The sequence below is a fragment of the Gymnogyps californianus genome, chromosome 2 (assembly GCF_018139145.2).
Source record: "Gymnogyps californianus isolate 813 chromosome 2, ASM1813914v2, whole genome shotgun sequence".
Classification (NCBI taxonomy): domain Eukaryota; kingdom Metazoa; phylum Chordata; class Aves; order Accipitriformes; family Cathartidae; genus Gymnogyps; species Gymnogyps californianus.
In genome coordinates this window covers 149730585-149756358 of record NC_059472.1, presented here as the reverse complement: position 1 = coordinate 149756358, position 25774 = coordinate 149730585, and the positions used below count along the sequence as shown (strand labels likewise).

The 25774-nt window shown below is 41.0% G+C and overlaps 1 protein-coding gene across 12 annotated transcripts in view; it reads left to right on the top strand.

Annotated features, from left to right (window-relative positions):
- Positions 1-25774, top strand: part of ABI1 (abl interactor 1) — an 84074-nt gene that overhangs the window by 41224 nt on the left and 17076 nt on the right. For 8 of the 12 annotated variants that reach the window (XM_050892427.1, XM_050892417.1, XM_050892422.1 and 5 more), the window contains exons 3-5: positions 12473-12649; positions 22648-22662; positions 23392-23492. In XM_050892427.1, coding sequence (XP_050748384.1) covers positions 12473-12649; positions 22648-22662; positions 23392-23492 — 293 coding nt within the window. The remainder of the gene's footprint in view (positions 1-12472; positions 12650-22647; positions 22663-23391; positions 23493-25774) is intronic. The other 4 variants (XM_050892418.1, XM_050892420.1, XM_050892426.1 and 1 more) reach the window with 2 other exon arrangements.

Below are 25774 nucleotides of genomic sequence, written 5' to 3'. Positions count from 1 at the left end.
TTTTTCCTTTCAGTCCTTGTGCTTTCCTTCAGCCAAGAACATATTTAGATTTGTATGTTTTGTTTAATTCTAGACAAGTGCATTGCTTCCAGTAAGAAAAAGAGGGACTCGTTCAGCCACTTTAAAATGCTGAAACTCTCATGTGGGAGCTTGCATAAGCATATTTTGTTTCTTCTGTGTTTTTTTGGGGGGGGGTTGGTTGTTTTTTTTTTTTAAAATGAGCCTACTCATGCATGCATATCTTGAGGAATACCCAGCAAAAAAGAAATTTGAAATTACTAAAATCTAATTTCAGGTACTGAAACACACTCACACGTACAATTGGGATTTTGACTTCGCATAATCAAAAGCATTTATCTGGTTTTTGCGCTTTTTAAGACTGAATACAAACATAACATGTTATGACTGCACATCCCAAATGTTGTTCTGTCAAAATGAATCAGTAAGATTGTACACTTGAAACACTTCTCTTTTGAAGTGTCTTCTATTTTTAAGACTGTTTTTAATCAGCAGATTTTTTTGCATTTCTTGCTTGTGTTCAAATATAATCAATAAGTCTTTGGTTCCACTTAGTTTTTTCCTCTGGAAACTTGTATTAGCAATGCAACTGGTGTTAGTTAATTGTTGAAATGTTTATTCAGTTCACTGTGTAGAACATCTACAGCTCACTAGAGGAGAGGGGATGTACCTTGGTAGTTCCCTTATCAGAATCCTGTCTTGGTGAAGGGAAGATGAGGGGGGCACAGGGAGGACTGAGTAAGAGAACTGTCCTTCAAAAAGGTGTTTGTCATACAGCATGAAACTCAAGTGGATGATTAGCAATTGTTAACTTGCCATGCACTGTGGTTTTGGTCTGATGCAGAGCTGGCTCTGTACTTCCTGTTGTACAATGGTTGTGAAGTGGTGGTGTGTGGTGTTCAGCCACAGCTGAATCTCCAGCAAATACTGGAAAGCATATTCTAGAGTGATCGGGGGATTTTGTGTTAGAACAGGGAATAACGCCATGGGAGCTACTTCTCTCTCCCCTGCTCCCAGCTTTTGATGCTGAAAAGCCACAGACTTAGGAGGCAGCTAGAAGATAATTGCAAATAATCTCCCCATCTCCCCTTCTCTGCATCCTCCCACAAAGGTCTACATTAGTGATGCAGGTTTTTTCTACCTGTTTATTATATTCAGACTCTTGAAGAGGGAATTGAACTAGAAGTTGAATTTGAAAGACCAAAAAAAAAGTTAGCTAGAATGCAAAAATTCATGTTGTACTCCCCATGAACATGTATCAGGTCATTGGAGGACTTGCTTTTTTTTTTTTAAAAGATGAGTAATGTTTACAACACACTTCTTATTGAAGTGTATGTATGTTTGGTTTGCTCAAACGGTTAAAATCAGCAGTAGGGCTTGCCAAAGCACAGGAAGTATGATCCATAATTCACTTCTGCATTTTCACTAGCAATTAAAAACATCGGCGGAAGCTGTTTTACAGAGAAATCTTGGGTATCTTTGTCACTATGTTTCACTGTGCTCAGAGCAGACAGCTATGGCAGCGTTGCCTATACCTGTGCCCACCTACACTATTCTCAAAGCTGCTGCAGGTGGGCAGCTCTGAGAAGCTGGCCCAAGCAGCGAAGCGACTTGCTTGGCGTAGCACAGGAAGTCTGGCAGAGCCAGGAATAGAGCTTCAATCTGCCGTTTTCCAGGCTCTTGCTCCTAGCCACAGACCAATCCCACTTCTTCCCTTCACTCGACTGACGTCCCCGCAGACAGCCGCCTCCTGCGTGCAAGGCCAGCTGCTTCTGCAGCACTGTCTGACCTCCATACTCCAGATGTTTGAAGTTCCATTTCCCCCATACTTATGTGAACTTTAGCAAAGTGCTTCTGGCATTCCACCAATGCAACGGGGAGGAGGGAGGACTGTTGTCTTAACTGTTTTCTTTCCATAACGAGGGCCTCTGTAGAGCTGCTAAAAATCTCTTCCTGTGCAGGACTTAAACTCCGTTTGCCTTCACTTGCCATCTGCCAGTCTTGCTTCCCACATCCCTCTCCCCGTTCCCAAAGATACTCCTGCAGACCTCCCCTCCTTATGCTCTGTGTTGACATCATCTTTCTTTCAGTTGGGAAAAGTGGGGGGCAGGGAGTGAGGGTGTGATGAGATGCCCTTGTATCTCTCCATAGGTGCTCCTCATTTATAGAGCCTAATTCTGCAAGGTGGCATTTCACAGGTGAGACTTACTGATTTCCTTCAGCTGCCCCGTTTTATGTTCTCAGCATCTTGCATGAACATGCTCTGAAGTAACCATGAGAGAATAATGAGAAGCTTCTTTCCTTCTGTCCTGTCTGAAGGATGAATATGTGTCCTCCATAGCAGTCCTCCCATTTCCAGTTGGCACCAGGAAAGAAAAATCAGGCATGAACTTCTGTCTGACTCTTGGACAAAGGGGCTGGTTTCTTTGCTCTGATTCTTGTCCTAGAATGTCATGCACCCGCTCTCAGCCCCTCTGGGCTGTCCTTGCCCCGTGTCCCCTTTGTGCGTGTGCCCTTTCTGCTCAGTTTCTCCAGCAGAATGTGTGACTAGATTTGCCAATAGGGTACTCTGAAAAGCATCTATATAAATAATCCTTTAGCTGAACAGACCTCTCTTTCCTCTCCTTTTCAATGCTGTTGTATAGGTGTATGTGCCACTTCACTGATTGTGTTTTGGAAATTGGGGTCTTCGAGTCCAATTCTCAGTGAATTCTAGTCTTCCTTTTGGAAGAAAGGCTTCCAGTTTCATAACAGCAAGAGGGCTAAAGGTGAGGCTGTTTGTCTATGGCCAGTAAGCTTTAAGCCTGTTTCTCTACCTCTTGTTTTCAGCTTCTTGATTTTAACGAGGTTTATCAATGCCCCCCCCCTCGCCCCCCCCTCGCCCCCCCCTCGCCCCCCCCCTCGCCCCCCCCCCCCCCCCCCCCTCGCCCCCCCCCCCCCCCCCCCCCCCCCCCCCCCCCCCCTCGCCCCCCCCCTCGCCCCCCCCTCGCCCCCCCTTCGCCCCCCCTCGCCCCCCCCTTCGCCCCCCCTCGCCCCCCCCTCGCCCCCCCCCTCGCCCCCCCTCGCCCCCCCCTCGCCCCCCCTCGCCCCCCCCTTCGCCCCCCCTTCGCCCCCCCCTTCGCCCCCCCCTTCGCCCCCCCTTCGCCCCCCCCCTTCGCCCCCCCCTTCGCCCCCCCCTTCGCCCCCCCTTCTTCCTTCCTTCCCCCCCCCCTTCCTTCCCCCCCCCCCCCCCCCCCCCCCCCTCCTTCCCCCCCCCCTTCCTTCCCCCCCCCCCTTCCTTCCTTCCCCCCTCCCCTTCCTTCCTTTTCTCCTGCCTATGGTATACTTCCCTCCCTGACACCTCCCTCCCAACTGTCCTGATATCCCAGGAAAAATACTTATGTAAAGGTAGAAAATATCTTCAAACCTTTGCTGAAATCTGGTCTGTGTTATGCCAATGGCGATTGCTTGGAAAATCTGAGAAAATCTGCTAGTGTATATAAAGAAAAAGATTTAAATTCTTAAGTCAAGGGCTAGCTCCATAGGATTGAACTGCCATATAATCTGCGTTCAGACATAATTGAAGAAATCCAGTGATAAACTGTCAAAACAAAAACCACAACTGTCACTTTTCACACACCCCCAACATTGGATGATATTAGTAAAATGCATTGTTAGCATTGTGTTTTTATATATATATTAAAAATATATATTGTTTATGCATATAAACATATAAAAATGTGCATTTACATATGTGTTACCTCTGGAAGTAGGATTTAGTATTTCTTTCATTATTTTTCCTTTGTTCTGTCTAGTGCCTTTCCCCCTCTGATGATGGCGAACATTTTATATAGACTGTGCAAGTTGCTATTTATGTGTTAATGGCCTTAGTTCATTGTGTTAATCTGTAAAAGCTCTTGATTGTGAACCCTCTCTGCAGGAGAAGGAAGGTGACATATCAGATTACATGAGAAGTGGTTTATCTGGCTCCTCTAGCCTTTTACCTTAAGAGGCCCGGATTTACCAGGACTTCAGGAGGTGAAGCTTTCTGGAGAGCCTGTCCTACTATTGTAACCTGTCTGTATGCTGAAGGGAATGTTTGAGAAACTTCTATCTATAAACCTAAAAGAAAACATTGCTGGATTTGCAGCTCTGGAAATACAACTCTTAAATCTATTTCAGTTACCTCCTACATTGCCAGCACCACATACAAAGCAAACACACAAGGTGAAACTTAGATGTCTAAATGCTTCAGAGGTGACAGGAGACCTGTCTTTCATGGTGCAGCTTCAGAAGGCATGGCAGGATATTCTGAGGATTCTCAGATGACATTAGGCACTGGTGTTCAGGCAACTGACTTTTAGCCTTAGTGAAAATTGGATTGAAGGATTGTATATGTGAAATAATAAAGCCTTGAAATCCTTATATTCTTAAAAGAATTTGGGGGACTGAAAAAAAGCACCTCTTTCTTTCTTCTCCTCTAGTAACTCTTGCTTGTTGCTAGCACTGGCTTGCTTCTGTGGATTGACTGATAAATTGACAGTACTTTAGCAGACTTGACTGTGGTGATTGTCCAAGGGGCAGTTAAAGATGTCTTGAATTCATCTCTTGAGGGGGGGGATGGTAAGGAGGATCTTTCCCATTTTTACTGTGAAAGATAACCAGTATAAAGCTTCTAGTATGGTACCTTCAGATGAAGATTTGTTCAAAGCTAATTAGGGACTTGAATTTCACACAACTGATGGCTAACTGGCCATGATAAAAAGTTGCATCAGTCCTACCGTAGAGATAGGATTAGTCCCACCAGTCACTGATAACAGGGCAGTGCTTCTGTCAAAGTTTCTTTCAGGTTTTTTATATGCTTCTCAGATGTTGGTTAACTTAACCATATGTCTGTGCTGAAGAACTGGGAAGAGGCAGATGCCCACCAAACTGCCCGGTTTTGGTCTATAACTGAGTTGTCGCAGACACAGCTGGGGTATTCAAACTATTTCTAGTCAATGCAATTGACAGTTATAATTCCCAACGCCAGTAGAGCCTCATACCTTGGAGAAGATCCCTATGGGATAAATGAGTGTGTGCATAACGATAAACAAGGATCAGCAGTGCCAGTTGCACTGGCGCTCTACTCTCAGTGTCACCAGTGAGGCCAGGCTAGCTTAGCACTCGGACTCTCCTGGACAAGAGATGGAAACAAATTATTTTTTTTCTGTAGGTAAATTCTTGAGTTTCTTGAACACTATCTTGATGGGGATCAGACAATATATAAGCGATAGTAATCAAGTCAAATACTTAAGTTACTTGCACTTTCATCAAGAGTTAATGAAAGATATAATTTGTAACATTGTGTTGACATCTGATTGTACGTGATATCTTAAAAACCCCAAACTACTCACACTTTTTCATGCCTGATGTGCCTTGAACCCATAATTGCTCTTTTCTGTAGAATATTTCTCTTACAGTGTAAATATGTTCACATTTCCCTGTGTTGAATATACTAAATTTTCTTTTGAATTCCCTTCACAGAATAACAGCATAAAATGTGCTCTCCCTGAAGAAGTTAGCTGTCTGGCTGAGCTCATTAAAGCTGGGGATTTTATTGTCCTTTTTGTAGGTCAAACTGACTTCCTTGCAGGTAGCCTGTACAATGTGTGTTGTCCAGGATCTCTTCAGTGCCGTTATTCAATTAACCATAACTCATTTGTTTTAAAACTCTTATTAAATATGCTTTCTTTATGGAAGTAGCAGTGGGATAAATCTGTATTTCTAAAACAGAACAGGTTAATGTTCTTAGTCTCATCAGATTTTTTTCATTTCAGGGAAGCTTCTTGTGTAAACTATACAGCAAGACAATGAAATCTGCAGTTTTGGAGAATGACAATAAGGACTAATATTAAAGCTGGCTAATATAAATTGCAAAGAGTGAGGGTTTGGTTTTTTTTCTTTATTAAGCGATGCTGAAAGCACCTTAGTGTTTGTTTCTTAAGTTATGTTTCCTTTCGTTAACACTACAATTTATGGTCTGGGTGTATGAGCTTGTAGTACTTAATAGAAAATGTGTATTTACTAGAAAATGTTTTTTGGTGTTTGTTATAATGTTTGTAACATTCAGCTGTATGTATTTTACTGCTAGGAGCAACTAAATCTGAAGCTGTGGCTCATTTTTACGGGTAGTAGAACAGATCTTACCTTTCATATTCAAACATAAACAAGTAAGCTTGGAATCCAGACAATTGTCCCAGAGGTCAAGGAAGGAAACTAAACTCCTTTCTCTGCACTGTTCGCTGTCCCACGTATTGCATAATTTCGTTGACTACGTTCAATCTGAAACCTGCGTCTTTGCCCAGTATTTTGTGTAACATCAGGCACAGTTTCTGCTGAAAGGAGGTACCATATTTGACAGATTGCTAGCCTGACTTGATACGTCAAATCTAGTGTTCCAGTTGGCTTGTCTTTGACTAGAAATCTTACTTTTTTGTTTTCTTATGCCATTCTTTTCTCTTATACTGCCAGCAATGCCCCTTGGTTAAGGGAATTTCACTGCTCTCAGATATAGAATGAATGAAATACTGTTCTCTCCATTAACTTGCTTTTCAATAATGCTGGCTTTAGCTAGAATCATCTCAAGTTGGAAGGGACCCATAAGGATCATCGAGTCCAACTCCCTGCTCCTCACAGGACTACCTAAAACTAAATCATATGACTAAGCGTCATCCAGATGCTCCTTGAACTCTGACAGGCTTGGGGCCCTGACCACTTCCCTGGGGAGTCTGTTTGAGTGACCGACCACCCTCTCAGCGAAGAACCTTTTCCTACTGTCCAATCTGAACTTTCCCTGATGCAGCTTCATACCATTTCCTTGTGTCCTATCACTGGTCACCAGAGAGAGGAGATCAGCACCTCCATCTCTGCTGCCCCGCTTGAGGAAGTTGTAGACTACGATGAGGTCACCCCTCAGCCTTCTCCAAGCTGAACCAACCAAGTGACCTCAGCCGCTCCTCGTAAGTCTTGCCCTTGAGACCTTTCACCATCTTGGTCGCCCTCCTCTGGACACACCCTAATAGTTTGATGTCCTTCTTGCATTGAGGTGCCCAAAACTGCACACAGTACTTGAGGTATGGAACAGATTACTTTTGGGAAGTACAGCACCAACTTTGTGCAGAACAGGTTACCAAGACTCAGTAAGTGTGATTACACCAAGTATGCTAGCAAGATGGGGATGGGAAGTGGTAACAGGTCACGCTGCGTGCATGGCTGATATGTCTTATGTCTGTGGTTTTGCTTGTATAAAGTAATTCTGATCTATTCTGCTAACATTTAGATGTGTATAGCACTGATTACCCTGTAACCAGGGCTTTACTTATTGTAAATAAAGTGTTAGTAACAGACCCAACCCTATGTTCAACCACAAACTGAAAAGGCGAAAAAGGGAAACAATGTCAAAATTACAGAAGACTGTTGCTAATAACAAGCTGTTCAGCCTTCGTTTTCTCCTCGCTTTCTCTAAAGTAGCAGCCTGAGGAAGCCTGTGGAGTTTGAGCCTACGTTCCTTCTTGTCTAAGTTAGCCTAGGGACAAACTGAAAAGTTCCTGACTTGCAGCTCTGTGCAGCACAGGACATTTGGTTGAAGGACGTTCATGATGTGAAAATAAAAGTTCTTAAAACTATTGCGTGAAATGGCTGGAAAAACTGTCAGTAAAAATGGTGGTGTAATTTTAGGATTTTTTTGTTCAATGTGTTTTGGATTTTTAAATCAAGGAAATGCCCTTGAAGTGACTTTTCACTCATCCTCAAATTCATGGGTGAAAGTGTGTGGTGGTTTGATTTTTGGGGGGTTTGGGTGGTTTTTTTTTTTTGTATTTTTTAATTTGTGCCTTCCTACACTATATCTTAGACTCTCTTTTGGGGGGTTCTGTTTGTCTACCATTCTTACCTGATAGCCACCATTTTCACTGTTGAGGACTGGGCAGCTGTTCTTCTCTCCGCTAACGGTTACTCCACTCTTCCCAAAAGCCTGGCAGCTTTTTCCAGCTTGCTGGTAAGATAGTTGTGCAGCACCACACAGCACTTCTCCTGTCCCCTCTGCCAGGTTAGTGTGTGTGCTGTTACAGCTTCAATCTTGAGGAACTGGGGAGGAGCAGAGTAGGAAACCTGAAGTGGAGTTTTCCTGCACAACGCTTCTGGAGTATCAGTTAAATCTGTGGTACTGGCATAGTGAGTTGTCTTGCCCTTCAGGGCAGCCTGAAGTTGGCAGTACCTGGTTAGCTGAATTGATTTGATAGAGATCTTTTTTTTTTTTTTCTTTTTTCCCCTGCCCTTTACCAGCTGTGCGTGCATTTAGTGACAGAAGCAGTGGCTGTGTGAGTATCTGGCTCATAAATTTGAGTTGCAGTGGTTCAAGATTAAAAAGATTGTCAAAGCTTGAAGTTGTTTTTCTTTTTCCTGTTTTTTAAAATATCCCTATATATGTGTGCTTTACTAAAATATTTAGATATCCTCAAATTAGCTTGGCTGAATGGACTGCAGTCTCTGTTTCTTGTAAAGTGTTTGTCCTGGGATTGCACACTGTAGCATATGAGTTAGAGCAGTATCTGCAGCACAGAAAAAGAAGAGAAAAGAACAACTCTTTGCTGTATCATTGCTGTGCTGCACTTGGTCTTGAGGCTACTTCTGAGGAAGCAAATAGTTAAATTTTAACTCTACATCCTGTTGATCAACTGTTTTTTTCATGTGGTTTGAAGCAGACAGATAGTGGAAGCAGCTAATCATTAACAGTTTCTTCAACCTCCAAGCTTAACTTTGCTTCTGGGATTAGCTGGCATGGTCCCTAGCACCCAGTTATAATGGCAAAGGTGTTTGTTTGACAGTTTAGTTTAAATTTGCTTCCCAAAGGAAACGTGCTTTTGGAAGGGCTGTCTTCTCCCTCTTCTCCAAATCAATACAACGCTGGACTTTTCTTGCTGGATTATGTTGTCTAGGAGTGAGAAGCCCATCCCTATTCCCCAAATTTTAAATTATGCTATGTATTTATATTTCAGCATAGGCCAAGCATACTTGAAGCTGGTCTGACTGCTAGTGCTTGTTAACCTGTGTTAACCCAAGCTGGTTTGCCATACTTTGCTCCTCTCCATCTTTGATGTTTAAAAGTAGGTTTTGGGCATGAAATCACAAACTAACTACTGTTTAGCTGTCTTGTTACCATACCAGTGGACATCTACTCATAGCTACAGGTGCCAAGTGTGGCCAGAGCTTTGAGAATGGTCTAGTTTGGCTGTTACTTGGTATATGTGGCTTGTCTCTCTTGGGAATTAACTGTTGTCTGGCTGGATAGCTATGCTATCCCGCCAAAAATTGCTTGTGTTTTGGGTTTTTCCTCTTTTGGAAGTGAAAAACATTGCCTATGACTAAACAATAAACTTCCACATCAACATCAAGTAAATAGATACAAACAAAAATACAAAAATGAGCAACTGTTATGTGCTTTGTTTTGCATAATGATCACATAACAATAACATGCAGTCTTTATAGATCTAGAAAAAGTCATTTCTTCTTGAAGAAGCAAGATGCCGTCTAGTAGCTGACGGGCAGCATATTGCTCTGGGCAAAGCATATGCTGGGACCCTTTGCTTTCCATAGGGGTAAAATAATGCCTTGTTTTTCCAGTGTACCAGATGTGGTTGCAGTCTCATTTGCTTTGAACAGTGAATTAGTCTCTTGCACAGGCATGCCTACATGCCGTTCAAGATTTACATATGTGCCCTGAGTTGCTGGCCCTGCACTGTGATACAGATAGTCTTCTCTTTGCTTGGTTTACATCACTGAAATCCGTGGAAAGACTTTACAAATTGCTGCTCTATATTTAATTTTGGATAAGCTGTCTGCTATAATTAATATATGCTCTTTTCCTGTTCTGAGGAGTTTTTTTCCGTTAACAAGAATTTGTTGCAAGATTACTTAAGTCATTTTCCAAAGCATGTATGATACAGCATCTGTTCGTGGAATTTCTTATCCTCAGCTCTAGTAATTCATGGAATTTTCATTGTTCATTGCAAGGAGGAAAAGTCAATCTTCATGGACTACCTGCTAGAAGATACATCTTTTTGTACTGTGAAGGGCTTTGTTTTGTTTTGTTTCTTTTTTCTTTTGACATCAATGTTAAGAGAACTCTTAGTATAAAGATGCATTTTTGTCCATCCACTGAACAAAAAATGAATTTGTTAGTAACAACAGATTCTGTTCGTGAGAATGAACTAGAAGCATGGATTTATTTCAAGGGGCATAATAGTATTTTAAAATACTCTCTTTTAAAACATTGTAGTGTGTGCCTTAAATTGACATTCTCCTCAGCCTCCTATATTGCTATGTTGTTTAGGTGATTCTAAATAAAGTTTTTTTTCACCTATGCAGTGCTCATGTATTACAAAATATGAAGAGTTACGTATTATTTAAGAGTTCTGTAAGATAGTTTGAGACCTGGTACTATCATTGAACAAAAGGGTTCAGGTTGTACAGGGGAATTGGAAGAGAGATGATCTAAGAACATGTAGCACAGCACTCAGATAATGTTTCTTCATCTTGCTGAAAGCAAACTAAAAGGCAGAACTAATGTATATTTTGGTCTCTAAAAGGAAAAGAACAAATAATAGCTGGAGTTGAAGAAATATAGGTAGTCTTGTTCTTAAGTCTTCGCTCTGTCGTCTGTGAAATTGGCTGCCAGAGCAAACATGGGTGCAGTGGCTGATATCTGATACTGATGTAGTGGTAAATGCTTGATGTATAGGATCGTCGCATTTGGAAAGGTGCTTTTTATTCCTGACTTTGGGATTTTTCAGAGCATGAGCGTTTAGAACAGTAAAGCTTGCTCCAAAGCTTTATTGGGATATTTAACTTATTCCAAATAAGCTAATGCAGACATACACATTTGATGTCTTGCATTGCTCTGGAAAATCACAACTCTTATTTCTATTGAGATTCCATGCACTTCCAAAGTAAAAGAACCTTCTGTGATGTTACAAGTTGTCTGTTATTTAGCTTTAAGCTGTGAAAACAAGCTTGCTTGATATCACTGCTTTTAGGTGCTTCTCCACTTGTGTTGCCACTTGTAATCTGCAGTGCCATGTATCAAAGCTGTTAAGGAGGATTTTATTTCTTTCTGTACTCACTCAGGAGAATTTAAGATTATTTAAGCATGTGCACCAGTTAATGAAAAAAATGGTTCAATTGAAGGCATTTCATAGTGAACTCTGAACACTGAATGCTGGCTTTCTTAGAAATGGTCGCTTCCTGGATGCTTACCTTGCTTTTTTCATCTTGCCTCATATAGAAGTAGAGTGAAATATAAACTAATTCTGTGCTTCATCTTTGACTCTGCTTCACTAAACAAAACCCTGCACATCACAATATCCATTTTAGATTAGGCCATTTCTAGAGATGTACCCAAACGAGTACTGATGGACAAGGATTTTTCTTTCTTTCTAAACCTTGACTCTCTCTTTCTATGACAGTCTGTCCAGGAGGAATTGATGCTTACAGGCTGAGAATTATTTTCCTTAGTGGAAAAAGTGGTGGCTTGATAGGTTTTGTTCAAAGTCACTCAGAGTGGTGGTGGTTGTCAGATACCATCTCCTGCAATGAGATCCTGAGGTTCTAGTAGGTATTTAAAGTAGTAAATTCAATCCCTGAATCTTGAAATAGGCTTCCTAGAGGTGGGACTTCTTATGGCATCTGATGCTTGATTTGTACTTGTTCTTGTTCAGCTAGGATTTAAGTGGTGGTGGTTATATTGCATGTAGAAGCATGGGTCTGTTATGTGAAGCTTAGTTTGGTCCTTCACAGACTGCTGGACTGACCTTTCTTTGTCTCTTTAGGTATTTCCTAATAAAATGATAGAGCTCATCATATTTTATATTCCTTTACTTGCATCTTTAAGGCTCTGTTTTATTCTTTTAGTAAAGCTGCTATGAACAGTATGACTGAAACTAGCCTCAGTGCTGAAATTAGTCCTTCTCTATGCAGACTCTTACTCTGATATGCACTGATGGCTTTGCTGAAAGAAATTACCGCACAGACTTCCCAAGCTTAGTCCCCCTCTGGGGCTGCGGCCAAATTGTTTAGCTTGTCTGTCCTGGTTTCCCAGCTGTGGAGTTGGAGTAACTTATTACTAGTGTCAGTTATAAGAACGTTGAGGGTTAATCTGCAAGGACTGTATCTGCATAGTGTCTTTAGAGTGTCAAAGCAGTAATGTATAATTGTAATTTTATTATTAATATTGGTTATTTCATTAAAGTGTAGTTTTCAAATAATGTTCGTGTAGATTAAACTACAATATTGATTTCGTCAATAAACTGGCATCCTTCCAGCAGCATTAACTCGGTTCAGACTTTTTGTCTAATAGTGAAGCCTAAACGTGTAGATAGCTCTGTAAAGAAAACAGCAAATGCCTAAAGAAACCCGTACTTTCTTGTTTTTAATCTAGACTGTGGACATCCATAAAGAAAAGGTCGCTCGCAGAGAGATAGGCATTTTGACGACCAATAAGAACACATCAAGAACTCACAAAATTATAGCGCCAGCGAACATGGAACGTCCTGTAAGGTATATTCGAAAACCTATAGACTACACGGTGCTGGATGATGTTGGCCATGGCGTAAAGGTAAGAATACCTGGACACTTAAGGGCTCCAAGTAACACAGAGCAGGAGATAGGGTTGAGGCAGAATGTTACTGTCATTAAAATGTTTAGCTCATTTATGGTAGGAAGGATTATGGGTTTGATATGCTCCCACATATGAACATTTCAATAACAAAATGGATTGTTTTACAGTGAGGGTTTTTTGAGCAATGTCTACCATAATCTTGTGACTGTCAGTGGTAGTCACAGTGTCTGGAAATAATGGCTCATGATCTTAGGCTAATGACTAGTCAAAAAAGCCGTGACTGACTTAAAATTATCACTCCTTCCTCCTCTGATTAAATTGTCTCTGCCACTCCCTTTATTTCTTTCGTTATTGAGGAAAAATTAAGTCATCTGTTATGGGGAAACTGGCTGGTGGGGTGGATTTTTTTTGTTGGGGTTTCTTGGAGGGTAGTCAGGAGAAGGGGAGTCAGCTAGTTGGCATTTAAATCTCAGTGGCATTTGATGTCTCACTCCCATTTGTGCTTTCAGATAGCCTCATCTTCCTTTTCTCTAAATAAAAGCCTTCATAAATGAATGTCTACCTCCCTTGAAATGGTCATAGTTGAAGTGAATTAATGTAACACCCTTTGCTCCCTGGACATCTTTTTATAAAAAATAGCTTTGTATCCCCCTAGAGCAGGCCTTCCAGGTATATTCAGTTCACAACAATCTCCCCTTGAATGGCATTAAAAAGCTTTTATTCAACACCTGTGTATCCTCTAAAGCTTGATGTGCTCTGGTCAGTCAGTTGCGCAGCTAGATCAGCCCATCATGTGCCCTTTGAATTGCTGAGCTCTTGAGGAAAAGATCTTTCAGAATTACTTGACACAAAAGTGTGCCAGGGTACCTCCTGCTTCGTAGTAACCTTCCAAATGCCCAGAGGAGTCTAATTCCAACGCAAGTTAGAAAGCAGCTCTATACTGTGACAGCTCTAGGCTATGAATTAATGTAGTGACTTTGGACTACCTGATTTTTTTTGTTTTGTTTGTAGCTAAACCTGTACTAAACCTGTAACTCTTAGGGTTGTTTTACGATAATTTAAGCCAGACTGGATGAAGCACAATCCTATGTAGAAGCCTGAAAGACATGCCCTGAATTGCTGTAAAATAGAAACACTGGGGTCAGAGAAATTGATAATTTTTCAGTACCGTCTCTGCATTCGAGGAGAGAGCTCTATGAATAGAGAATACAGGAATCCACAAATTCAATGTCAGGATATTGTTTTCTGCATTTAAGTGCTCCAGGGATCAAGTGCTGTAGAAGACTTTTAAAAAGTAGAATAATTACTGTTAGTCTCTGAAGTTGATGCTTTGCTAAACTGCTTGTATTGTGCAGGCTCAAAACAGGTTGCTTGATCCATAAACACTGAAGTTACTAAGGTGTAGCAGTTGCATTTTCCAATATGACTATTTGCTCCTGGGAGTACTTCTGTCTTTATTTTTATTAGTGTGACTCTATTTAGGGGGTGGAAATGAGATGCTGTTTACCTATTTCTAGGCAGCTCTTATGGAACATTTGTAGTAAAGTTTTTTTTAACTGTTAGTGGTTTAATTCTATATTAAAACCTCAGTCTGTTCAGAGGTAAAATAGCTTCCAGTAATAACCAAATTATCAACTCATTACAAGTCAGCTACAAATTATATCTTGCTATTGTTCCTTTACTGAGTGACTTGCCTAAGTCTGTTTTACGACTGCGGAAGGCATTGAAACACTTAGTAGAAAAATTATGTTGGTATTTTCTATGTAGACTTGTTACACAAATGAAATAAGCTGCCAGCCAGGCCTCAGGTATATAGTTCAAGATGGCTGTCATGCATTTGACACCTTCATCAGTGTTGACATTCACTGGACACACTGAGAGTGGGCTGAGGTAATGAATGACATAATTAAATGTTTTAGCTATCGTATTACTTGGGTTCCAAGAGTGTGACGCAGATCATAGCTCTGAAGGAAGTAGCTTGCTTTGTCTGCAAACCTAGATGTAGCTAGTGCTGTTGCAAGAAAATCAAACCAAAACAACGTAAGAAACTGGATCAGGTCCTGTTGGAAGTCAGCACAAATAACAGATGACACTGAGAATCTGAGTTACCTCTTGAACATACAAATTAGGGGGAAGCATACAATAAATTGAATTACAAACTTTTTCTTGTCCAGAATGGTTTTAGAAGATGCTTCAGACTCTGTTAAGCCTTATTTTCTTGACCAAAGATTTCACCCCAAGTTGGACAGCAACATGTCCAATAAGGCCTTAGAAACCATGTTTTTCTAGAGGAAAATAAGTTTGAGTTCTGCCTAGAACAATTGTCAGTTTGACTAACTTGCAGGTCCTTGAATGTCTTCTGCTGTGGCAACCGTCAATAAAATACAGTACAACACATACATTGACATTTAAGTATTAAATAAAAATTATGCAACACTTTGAAATCTGTAGATGACAATTTATTGCTGTTAATGGGACACTGTTGTGTGCTGGTGCAGGATTTGATAAAGAAACAGAAAGGAAAAATACAAGGAAGATAAATTAAAGATACAGGCTGGATTATAGCCTGTTTCTCCTTTTATTTATTTCATGAAATACTAATCCTAGGAAAAATGTCATTAAAATATGCAGTATATTTTAAGGGGTGATCCTGAATTGTTTTATAGAAAAAGTGTAAATAAAAATTTTGTCTCACAGAATTAAAAAAAAAAATAAAATAGAAAGATGGGTAATCCTCAGAGTAAATACTGTCTTCCTCTGAACATCTACCATCTGAGCAAATGCAGAAACACCACCTATGCATACTCACAGATCATTTTCTTTGTGTGTGTCTCTGATGCTTCTCATGGCTGTGTAGAGGGGATACAAAAGCAGATGCCTATGCATGGGGCATGGAGAAGGGCTCTACATGCTCCCCTCTCTCACATGCATGCAGCAATTTTTGTGGGGGCAGGTGGTGAGGGTGGCAGTGATGGTAAGCAGCTGCTCTCTATGGCAGGTTTCTTCCCTGATGGGAGACACCTCCTTTAGAAGGCAGTGCTGTTTCCTCCTCCAGCAGCTTCTTGGTAGAAAAGCTTTTGTAGAGCATCTTAGGATCGCAGAGGTGCTTTCTCCTTCGGCCTGAAAGATCCATGGCAGTCCCAAGCTGCTCCATTCCCTGCCCCTTCCCTTTGCAGGGGCAGATGCAGACAAAGTCTCCAAAAGGAGTAAAGTTGGTTTTTTTTAATATACGTGTGTATGAAGCCAAGGCTAACATCAGTCAAAATCAGGAGGGCTTTTAATGTTGGTTTGCTAGTGAGAAGGCTTTCCCTTGCAACACAAATTCTATGCGTTGATGGCTCCAAGAAATACACAGGCAAGCATTTTTGCCGGTCTGTTAAGTAGTTGCTCAGCTGTCACCCTCTGGGGATAGGGGAATGTAGCTGAAGTCATTCTTGGTAAATAACAGTAACTGTTGTGATGTGAGAGCCTACTTTCCTGTCTAGAGCTTGGTTTAAAATTATTAGGCAGAGGCTACTTTAACATTTCCTTCCTTCTCTTCCCCTTCTTTTGTGAAAGGAAAAAAAAAAAAAAAGTAGTGTGCCAGCAAATAAATAGGTCAAATACAATTACTCATACAGAAAATCCTCAGTTTAACAGGGGGGAGAAGGAGGAGGAAGCTTGGAAGCTGCCTTAAAAGCCCTGAAGTTGGCCTTTGAATTTATTATAATCTTTTTTCGAATAGGAGGCAGGTGAAATTGCAGCAATTTGTAAAATGGCAGCTAAGTAGGAAATTGAAATGATGCCTTATGGTAAAGGCAGATAAAATGTTGAATACATGCTAAATTGACATGCCTAATAGCTGTAATTGGATCAAGTTTGTTTTATGGAACTAATAGTTCTTCAAAACCAGACTTGAATTGTATATGAAGATTGATCACTTTTCAGCTTTGTTTTAAGAAAAAATTCAGAATTTCGTCACTTGCATTTCAGTGCATTAAAACTGCAAGAAGCTTTCTAGCCCAGGAAATCAAACAGGAGTTCAGCATTCAGAAATCTTTCTCAAGCAAATGGAAGTTGGAAGGACTCCCTTAAAGCAGGGATTGGGCCAAAACTTGCCAAATACTAAGCTTAGAGAAGGGAGCCTTGCTCTCACCCTTGTTATGCTTCTCAGCCTGCCCTACTCACCTGCAGCCCTCATGCTTACATCTGTGTTGGTGCAAAACAAAAATGCAGATGAGGTGCTGATGTGAGGGTGGAAGGCTACCTAATAGCGCGTGCTTCCCCTTTAGGATAAGACCTTCGGTGTGTTAGTCACTTGAGTATTAACTTTTAAATAATTCACTGTAATAAAAACGAAGTGAGACAGGGATCCTGAACTTGAGCCTCTGCTGCCTTTATCCCTGTATTAGCCTGTGTCAGACACTCACGCTTCAAAGGATGTCATGTTGCCAATTTCATTGATGTCACATCATCCCTCTGGGGTCATGGCCAAACAGTAAATATTGCTGTAGGGTAAAGAACACTTCTCTGGGGGAAAAAGTAACTCTTCCTGTTGCCAACTGTAATGACTCTGTTGCGAGTGTTGACGCTGTGTGTTTTTCATAGGGCACTTGCTACTGGAAATTCAGAAGTGTGCATAGTGTCATCTGATACAATGTAGGTTTCAAGCCTTTCTGCTTGCGAAGAAAACTCAAAACTTATTTTCTAATTTGGAAAATAAATTTTTTTTAGGTTAACATCATTTTATTGTAGCTAGATTCAAAGTTACCAACTCAAAGAATTCAAAACGCCTGAAGTATTTAAAGGCAGGAATCTAGGTATCTTTCTCTGAACAAGACTACTGAGTGCTGAGGGAACAATATTAAGTTTGTCTATCATCCACAAGCAGGTTTTTGTGTGTTAATAGCAGTTTAATATGTAAAAACATTTTAAGGTCATATGTGACTCGGAAATTTTTGCCTGCTCAGTTTGGAAACTGAAAAAAAAAAAAAAGAAATAAAGGAGAGAGAAGCAATACTGACAAGCTACATCTGGTTACTGTTAACAGAAGATTATGTAATTACTAGGTTGCAGATAATAGTGGGAGAGGTTATAGTTAAAAGATAAAGGTAAAATTTCACTGAAGAGAGACTTAACCTACTCATGTTCAATTTTGAAAGAAATGCTTTGGAACCTAAATTATCTCAAAATAATCTGCCTTACAATAGACTATAAGGAAATAAAGAACAAAAAAAGTCTTCTGACCCATTCTGATACAGAAATTGAGACACAGGAATGATTTCTTTAGAACTGCACAGAACTATGTCAGAAGTGTGTTACCCTGAGTGTCTGACACCCGCATACAGTCTGCCTTCTGAAAAACATCTTTGGTTACATATTCTCCCTAAGTCCATATCTTGATTTCTGTAACGAAACCATGTTCTAGACTTGGTGCTTTACTGTATTCTTTCCTCAGGCATCCCATACCTTCATGTACAAGTGCCCTTGCAGCTGCTTTTCTTGCTCTGACTGTGTCATCTTGTGGTACTCCAAAACTACTCCACTGATGAGACAAGAGGCAATCTTGTGCAAAAATCTATGAGGATGCCTGTGGGGCAATTGAATTGCCTAGCTGCAGATACATAGTAGCACTTCAAAAGGTCTTATGGCCAGCTGCCTTTCTGTGGGGATGTCTCAGATAATTCTCCCTTGACTAATAAAGGAAATACCTTTTTAAGTAAAAAGGGAGGTTGACTAAAGAGTCATCAGGAGTAATCTTTTTTTTTTTCTATTGCGGTTGATGACTGTGATTACTGGTCAAAGGTAACGGATCTAAGGCTGGTTATTGCTTTTACAGAGCATACTTATTAAAGTTCTGAGTTTGCCAGACACTATTAATGCAGATTAGACTGGCAGAGTTTTTAAACCTTTGTTTCCATTGATCAGCATTTATATTGGATGGTCTTTAATAACAGCTTTCAGTGATGCTAGGTATGGCAGGATATAGAGTGAAATTGGCTCTTTAAATTCAGGAGTTTGGAGAAATGGTGGGTGACATACAGCAGGGGAAGTACAACCAACCTGTGTAGAGATTTGAAGTTTCTGCAGTCTGAAATTGGAGAGCTCATAGCTGAAATGTGCAGGGGGAACTTGCTGGATATCAGTGTGATAAGGATTTTGCTGCTGTGTGCAAATGGCCTTTTGTATTTCTGTGCTTATAGATTCATTTGCTCACATAAATGAGTTGTGTGCAATGTCCCTAGCCCTAGTTTTCCAAACACAGTTTATAAGTCAAATAATAGCTTTCTGGTTCCCTGAATCATGACTAATGTTCCCCCATGACTTGTTACTTGGCATGGAAACTATTAAAAACAGTTAGTTAGATGGCTGCCTCCTGAGGCCAGCCAGCAGAGTCCCTCAAATGTCTGGACATCCTTTGGCTACCAGTAGGTACTTCTGATTGCCTAACACCCTACCCTTTCATGCCGTTCCTGGTCTTGTCCCTTTGGCCTCAGTTACGGAAACTACAGAAACCTGCAGTACTGCCTTTGTCGGCAGGTATTTTTGTACTGTTTGGACTACCAGAACGGAGCGTGCTGGAATTGCCGAAATAGTTGCCTTAAGCAAGTAAGCCTCTTACTTGGTACTTGCAGTCAATGCCCAAAATGTTGCTTGTCCTATCCAAACCCACAGCTAAAAATGTCAGTCCAGGTGCTCTGAATTCCTGGCATCAGTTACAGAAGCAGCCTCACTTTTGGCTTTGATAAATGCCTTGCATGGCTGTTGCAAACATCTGTTTTGCCCATTACCTTAATGGCATTACTCCTTTCCAGCCCACTGCTGGCTCTCAGTCCTTGGCCAACATGCTCTCCCACACTGTCAAAACCCTGCGGATGTGCCACTGCCCTAGCTGTGATCTTTTGGATATGCAGCGAGGTTGACTCCTGTTTCTTGAACCTGAGACTGTGACTTCTTTCTCTTAATTTTGTGACAACCCTTAAAACTTTATCCAGGACTGCCACATGCTTAGCAGATTTTCCCTGGAAAGGCAAAATTGTTCTGCTTGCTTCTGTAAAACATTTCTCTGCTATGATGCTTGCAAGAAGCCCCAACCAATACTGGTGCTTAACATGCTATCTGGTTTCTGGGAACATCCTGATCTGTCTAGTTCTCTGCCTCGGCATCACAAGCATCCCCAGGAAGCCTACACACTGCGTTTTTGTTCTGATGTGTATGTCATCCAGAATGCTGGTATCTGGCTGAAAACTGTCTCCTGTGTGTACAGTAATACAACTACCGAGAGGAGAAGGGAGTCATGCTCCTTACAGCTTCTGCAGGAGTTCTCAGTGCTGCTCTTCATTTGACTAAGCTTTTTTCCTTTGGCACCTCCTCTTATTTTATAGATCCCTCTCAGAACAGTCTCTTCCCTCTTCAAGCTGTGAACCTTATGCATGCTGCTGCTTCTCTTCCTCATGCCCTGCATTTCCTTCCTTCTTGACTCTGACCTTCTTGGTACTGATCAGGCAGTTGGTGATGGTCATGTTCTGCCAACTGGCTGGCTGGCCTACAGGCATTTGTAGAGAGGTGCTTGAACCTACATTAAACATGTACCTGCTTTTCCTTTTGGGTTTCTGCTGTCTTTTTTCCCGTTTTTCTTAAAATCATAATGAGTCTAGACCCTGCTGCCTAAACTGTTCCCAGTTCCAAGCAATTTTTTTAATTGCTTAGAAAGCACTACATTTGGTTTTCAGACCAAGAAAAGCAGCAAGGTTGACCTCATAAGCTCAGCCAATAAATACAAGAAAATGTCTCCTCCTAATTAATTAGCTTATTAACCATGATTAAATAGCCATATGGTTCATCTCACTTCGATTCATTTGCTTTCCGCCCTTACTTCTGTCTTCGGATCAGGAGTTCCTTTCCCATAAGAATCCCTGTTCCTTTTGCGTTCCTTTCTTCTGTGTTTTCCTGCCTGTATGACTCTTGTTTATATTGGCAGCAACAGAGAGGACATGTACAGAGCTTTTTACTTATAGAAAGCAGTATGACAACAGTTACTAATTCTTCTGCACAATAAAGAAGTGTGTGTATCTGCATATTGTTTAACTGGTAGCAGAAGAGATGAAGCTCACCTGATGTAGTGGTAGAGATAGGAATAAAGGTCAAGAGCTGTTGGACTTCAGATATATGTTTAGTATGTTAAACAGTACTTAGCAGTAGAAAGGTTTGAAATAAGATTAAGATTCCTGAATCATTGCTAGATGTTGATATTCATATTGTCACTGCAGCGGGGGCAGAATGTAACAGTGATTAAGGAGGAGGTGGAAGGACTCACCATAAGTGCTGAGTGACACTACATAAGGGAAGGAAAGGGATGAAGCTTTTCGGTTTTATATTTTTGAGGCAGGCACATTTAGTAGTAGAGGCTGGGTAAGAAACCATACCACCCTTCCTTTTAAGCCTTTAAAAGGTTTCTATCTATGGCTGCTGGGGAGGGATGGGACCAAGAGTTTCACTTTTTGGTCTCTTTTAACAAAATCTTTGTATTATGCCATTACCCTTGGCAACTGGTGAAGGGGAAGGGTCACATATTCCTGTGAGAGGGGAAACCAAATTTCATTGCTAAAAGCCTGTTTTAAAAATACAATACTTGGGAGACTACTCTGGCATCCTGGAAACTGAACCTTCATGTTTATCTGTGAAATAAGTATGTGGGGACAGAAATGGTTTAAATGCCTTAATTCTGCCACCCTGCTGATGAACCTTTGCCCAGACTGCGAGTGAATGGGATGACCTTCAAATTTACTTACCACAGCTAAACTTTTTTATTTGAATTTTGGAGCAGGTTTTGTGTTTCTGTTCTTGTAATATGAATAACTTAAGGGCAGTGGCTTTCAACCTCTTTTGATTTGTAAACCCCAGCTGTTTTTCAGTGGTTTTGCAGACCCTGTCAGAAATCTCACGTATACACGTTGCTGTATAGCATGTTTTAATTATTTTTTCTGAGTTCCTGGATGCCTTTAAACTGGTCTATGTTTCTTGGAGGAGGAGGAGGAGGAGAAGGTGCAAACCACAGTTTGAAAAGCTGTGCATTAGGAGGCTTGTTCTGGAAGTGACAGTTTATTTCCAAACAACCTCAGAAAAAGCATTGGTATTATTTTATGTTTTGGGGGTTTGTGCTGGCTTGTTTTTTTAAAATCAGTGAAACTAATCCTTTTCCCCATTCAAAAACATGAGTCCTCCCCACCCACCCCTCCACCCCCCCATAAAATTAGAGAACTCAAGTTGAATTTATTTAAAATCTTACATTCATTTTCCTTATGAGGCCAAGTTTTCATAATTTTTTTTTCCTGTGCAATCATGAAGGCTGTAAAAATGATATAGTGGAGTCATATAATGACTTGATTCTAAGAGCTAAAATTTCAGAATAACAATCATTAGAGCACTGCCAACACAGTTTTGAGCAGCCAGTGCTGTGCTGGCTTGAATCAGATTTCAATCAATAAACCAGAGGTGAAAGGCGCTGCTGCTCATCCTGTTTGAGAACTCCCTTTTCTTTATTTACCATTCAATGCAGCAGCAGCTAGGATTTATTCAAAACACATGAAGGTTAAGTGTCAAAACAACAGGCAAGTCTATTCTGTGCCATATAGCTGAAACTGTGGTTTTTGTGAACGAATTCTTAAGTGCATGTTGCCATTGAAAAAGCATTGATTTGGGTTTGGACTCGAATGGTCAGCAAAGGGCTTTTCAACCCTTTACTGCCCATGAGGAGCCTGGCAAACAAATCTGGCAAAGCTTAGCTAAACTTTATTTTGACACAAGTGTTTTTCCTGTGGTCGCTTAGACACAGAACTTTCAATGACTAAGTGAGCCAGTAAAATCTCTGTTAGTGTACTGGGATGTAGCTAATTATCAGTAGACACAAGTGATTTTTTAAAAATGTGATTATCTGTAGTTTAACCTGTCCTATCAGTTGTGATGGATCTGCCATTAATTTCTACCTTTTTCCCCCCTTTTTTGCCAACGTTAAGTGGCTAAAAGCCAAGGTAAGAAGTGTTATTTCTCCTTTGACCCACAGTGCCTCATGTGACTGATAGTAGAGGCTGCAGAGCCATTAAAACTGAAAACTAGCACTCTCTTATGCTCTCCTCTGCTTTCCATAGGATATTTAGATTAAACATGCTATACTTGATTTTTTTTTTATTTACAGCATTTAGCGTGTGTCAATATATCTGTGATACATTGACATCTGCATTTATACATAGATACATTAATTTCTCTAACACATGTAGTGCTTTGCTCTGAATTCAGTAGATGCCTTGATTCCCTTCACTTACATTTTTTGCAGGAGACTTCCCAGACAACCTGAATGACTCTGCTAGTCAAATAGCAGGGGCAAATTGAGAAATTCTGGGCCCATGCTGACTGTATTGTACTGTCAGTGTTAAAGTTTGATTTAAATTATTAACATGCGAACGGAGATTAACACAAATGTGGCTTCCCTTTAAAGAAAAAAGGATATAGAGATTTGTGCGTGAACCTGTCAATTGCCTACCTTTCTGATGTCTGTTGTAAATTATTAGTAAAAATAACATTAAGCTTGTATTTAGACTCTTTGTATTTACTGGTGTCTGTCTTGCCTGTAGCTGAAAACTTGCTGTTTGACAGCTGTCTGGGAATTCTCACTTCATATTCTTACACTTAAAAAAAACCCCAACTGTCAATAATAGAGCTGCTCTGTTATAAAAATAAAATCATGTTTTCCCTTATTTCAGCATGGAAATAACCAGCCTGCAAGAACTGGCACCTTGTCAAGAACAAATCCGCCTACACAAAAACCACCAAGTCCTCCCATGTCAGGCCGGGGAACTCTGGGGTAAGAATGAAGGCTGCTTGGTCCTGCTTGTGTAATAGAAAGTTTTAATTGTGCCGGTGTTGGTGTTTCTTAAATATGTGGATAGATGGCAATTCTGATTGCCTTTAGCAAAAAACACAATTACCTTTTCTGTATAAACCCTTTCAGCTGCATTGATTCTTATTTTCATGATGACCTTTTGAAAGAATGTTTTTTCATGGGGGAAGGATTTATTATAGATGAATGCAGGTAAATGAGGAGGCTGTTGTTATTCCTGAATTTTGGGGAGAAATCCTTAGTGACACAAAAGAATAACAACAAGGTTTTAACTTCAGTGGGGGAAAGACTTCATTGTTAAAGTTTTTGTCTACTCATTTCTCGATATTATAAGAGGTATGAAATGGCTGTTGGTGCTGTATTTGTTGCATTATCTAAGCAAAATTCATGGCATTGTGAACACATTGGCAACATTGATTTTCGCAGGCTTGTGCATTTTTATTTTTATGAATAAATGAGGAAGGATTTTGCTATTCCCCAGTCCCACTGTGACCACAGTTCCCTGCCATAGCATCTATTTTGCTGCTGTGGACCTGTGGGGAGTGAAATCTGCTTATCTTGGTGTGCCAGCAAGTAGTTGTTGCTAGAGACCAAAACATTAATCCTTGAGAAGCTCAGAGCAAGTGCCATATGGTTTTGTCTGTCCAACTGTGCAACATCTTCCAAAAGGCCTATGTATTTGTCACTCTCAGTGTTTCTTTTATGCTGTGGGGGACTGAGGCACTGTAAAGCTGGCTGGTACGGTTGTGTTTGCTTCAGGTATGTTGTCTGGGAGAGGTGGGGAGCTGGAAAAATGAGGAATAATGAGACAGAACAGGATGGGAATCAGGAGCAATGGTCAAGGAAAATTAGAAGCAGCAACTCCTTTTGTCGAAGACTTAGTGATTTTTAATCCTGATTTGATGCTTTGCTGCTTCAGATGGCAGCGTTTGTTGTGTATTCTGGAGAGAATTACCCTAGAGGTTTCCTCAGCATGTTTTGTGAAAATTCCCATTGCTCAAGGGCATGCAATCAGTATTCCAATTGTCTCTTAAACAACTCTTTCTCAGCTGGGATATCAGCCCTGGGAAGCTGGGTAGCACTTTCACGTCCTCTTGGACCTTTGCTAGTGAAACAGCAGCACTGATGTACTGGTGAGCGGCCTCTCTCTAATGCTCCCCCCTGAACAAACCAGAGCTGTTTGGTTGCCTTAGCTGATGCCTGATAAGGATTAATCAGCTGAATGTCATTTCCAGATGAGCTTGACAAGAGGCAGCAGTTGGCTGAGGGGGAGGAATAATGTGGGTTCATAACAGAGATTTCTATCTGCCCTTCTTGTTCAAGAAGTACAGCTCTTGTCTTGAGCAGCCGTGTTCTGCCAAAGCATGAAATATCATAGGCATGACTGTTTCCCTAATATATGCAGAAAAAATTGCTAGAAACCGCAAGGATACTACTCTTCTCCCTTTGATCCAGAAAACAGAGATAAGCGTGTACAATCAGAATGAGCTTCGCGTTAACACGGGCCTTTAAGTACGTGCTGCCTATTGTGCAGCTTGTCCTTCCAAGGCAGGGCTATCTAAAGGAATATGGTGGGGAGGGAGTCCTGCACAGAAATCACATGGGCTGAAAAGGGAAAGGGACTGCAGGAAGCAGGGGTGTCCTCACTGGCCCAGGGAGAAACTGTGGAATACCTTGGATGCTCCGGTTGGAAGTACCACAGGAGAATGAGTGAATTGCTGGACCTGGGTGGAGGGAGTAGTTGCAGTCGTACCTTGAGGGTCCTGGGGCAGAGCAAGGCCTTGCACAACCTGTAGCTCTGCCTGGTGGCAACAGGCATCAGCACCGCACTGAAGCATTGGGGGACAGTGAGGTGGGGAGCGCTGGGCAGTGTCAGGAAAGAGTGTTTTCCTCCTCTGCGTAAGGCTGGCGGAAAAGTAAAGGAAAGGATTGGACTTGAGTGATGGAAAGAAATTGGCTTTGACTTCTCTGGTGCTTAGGAGTTTGAGTTGTTCAATGAAGCTGAGAAGAGCAAAGGAGAAACTGAGGCATGGCTGAACCTGAGGATGTAGTGGGGGTTTGCTTATGACAATATTTTTAAGTTGTACAGGCAAAATAAATAGTATTACAGAGCTGGGTAGTAGTTCCTGTTGCCAGTGCATTCCAAGGTAGAATACTTTAAAACATTAGTTTTCAAGGTTATTTCTGTTGGAAGCACATTTAAAATCTTCACTGCTTATCATTTTGTTTGGCGGTATTTAGGGCTC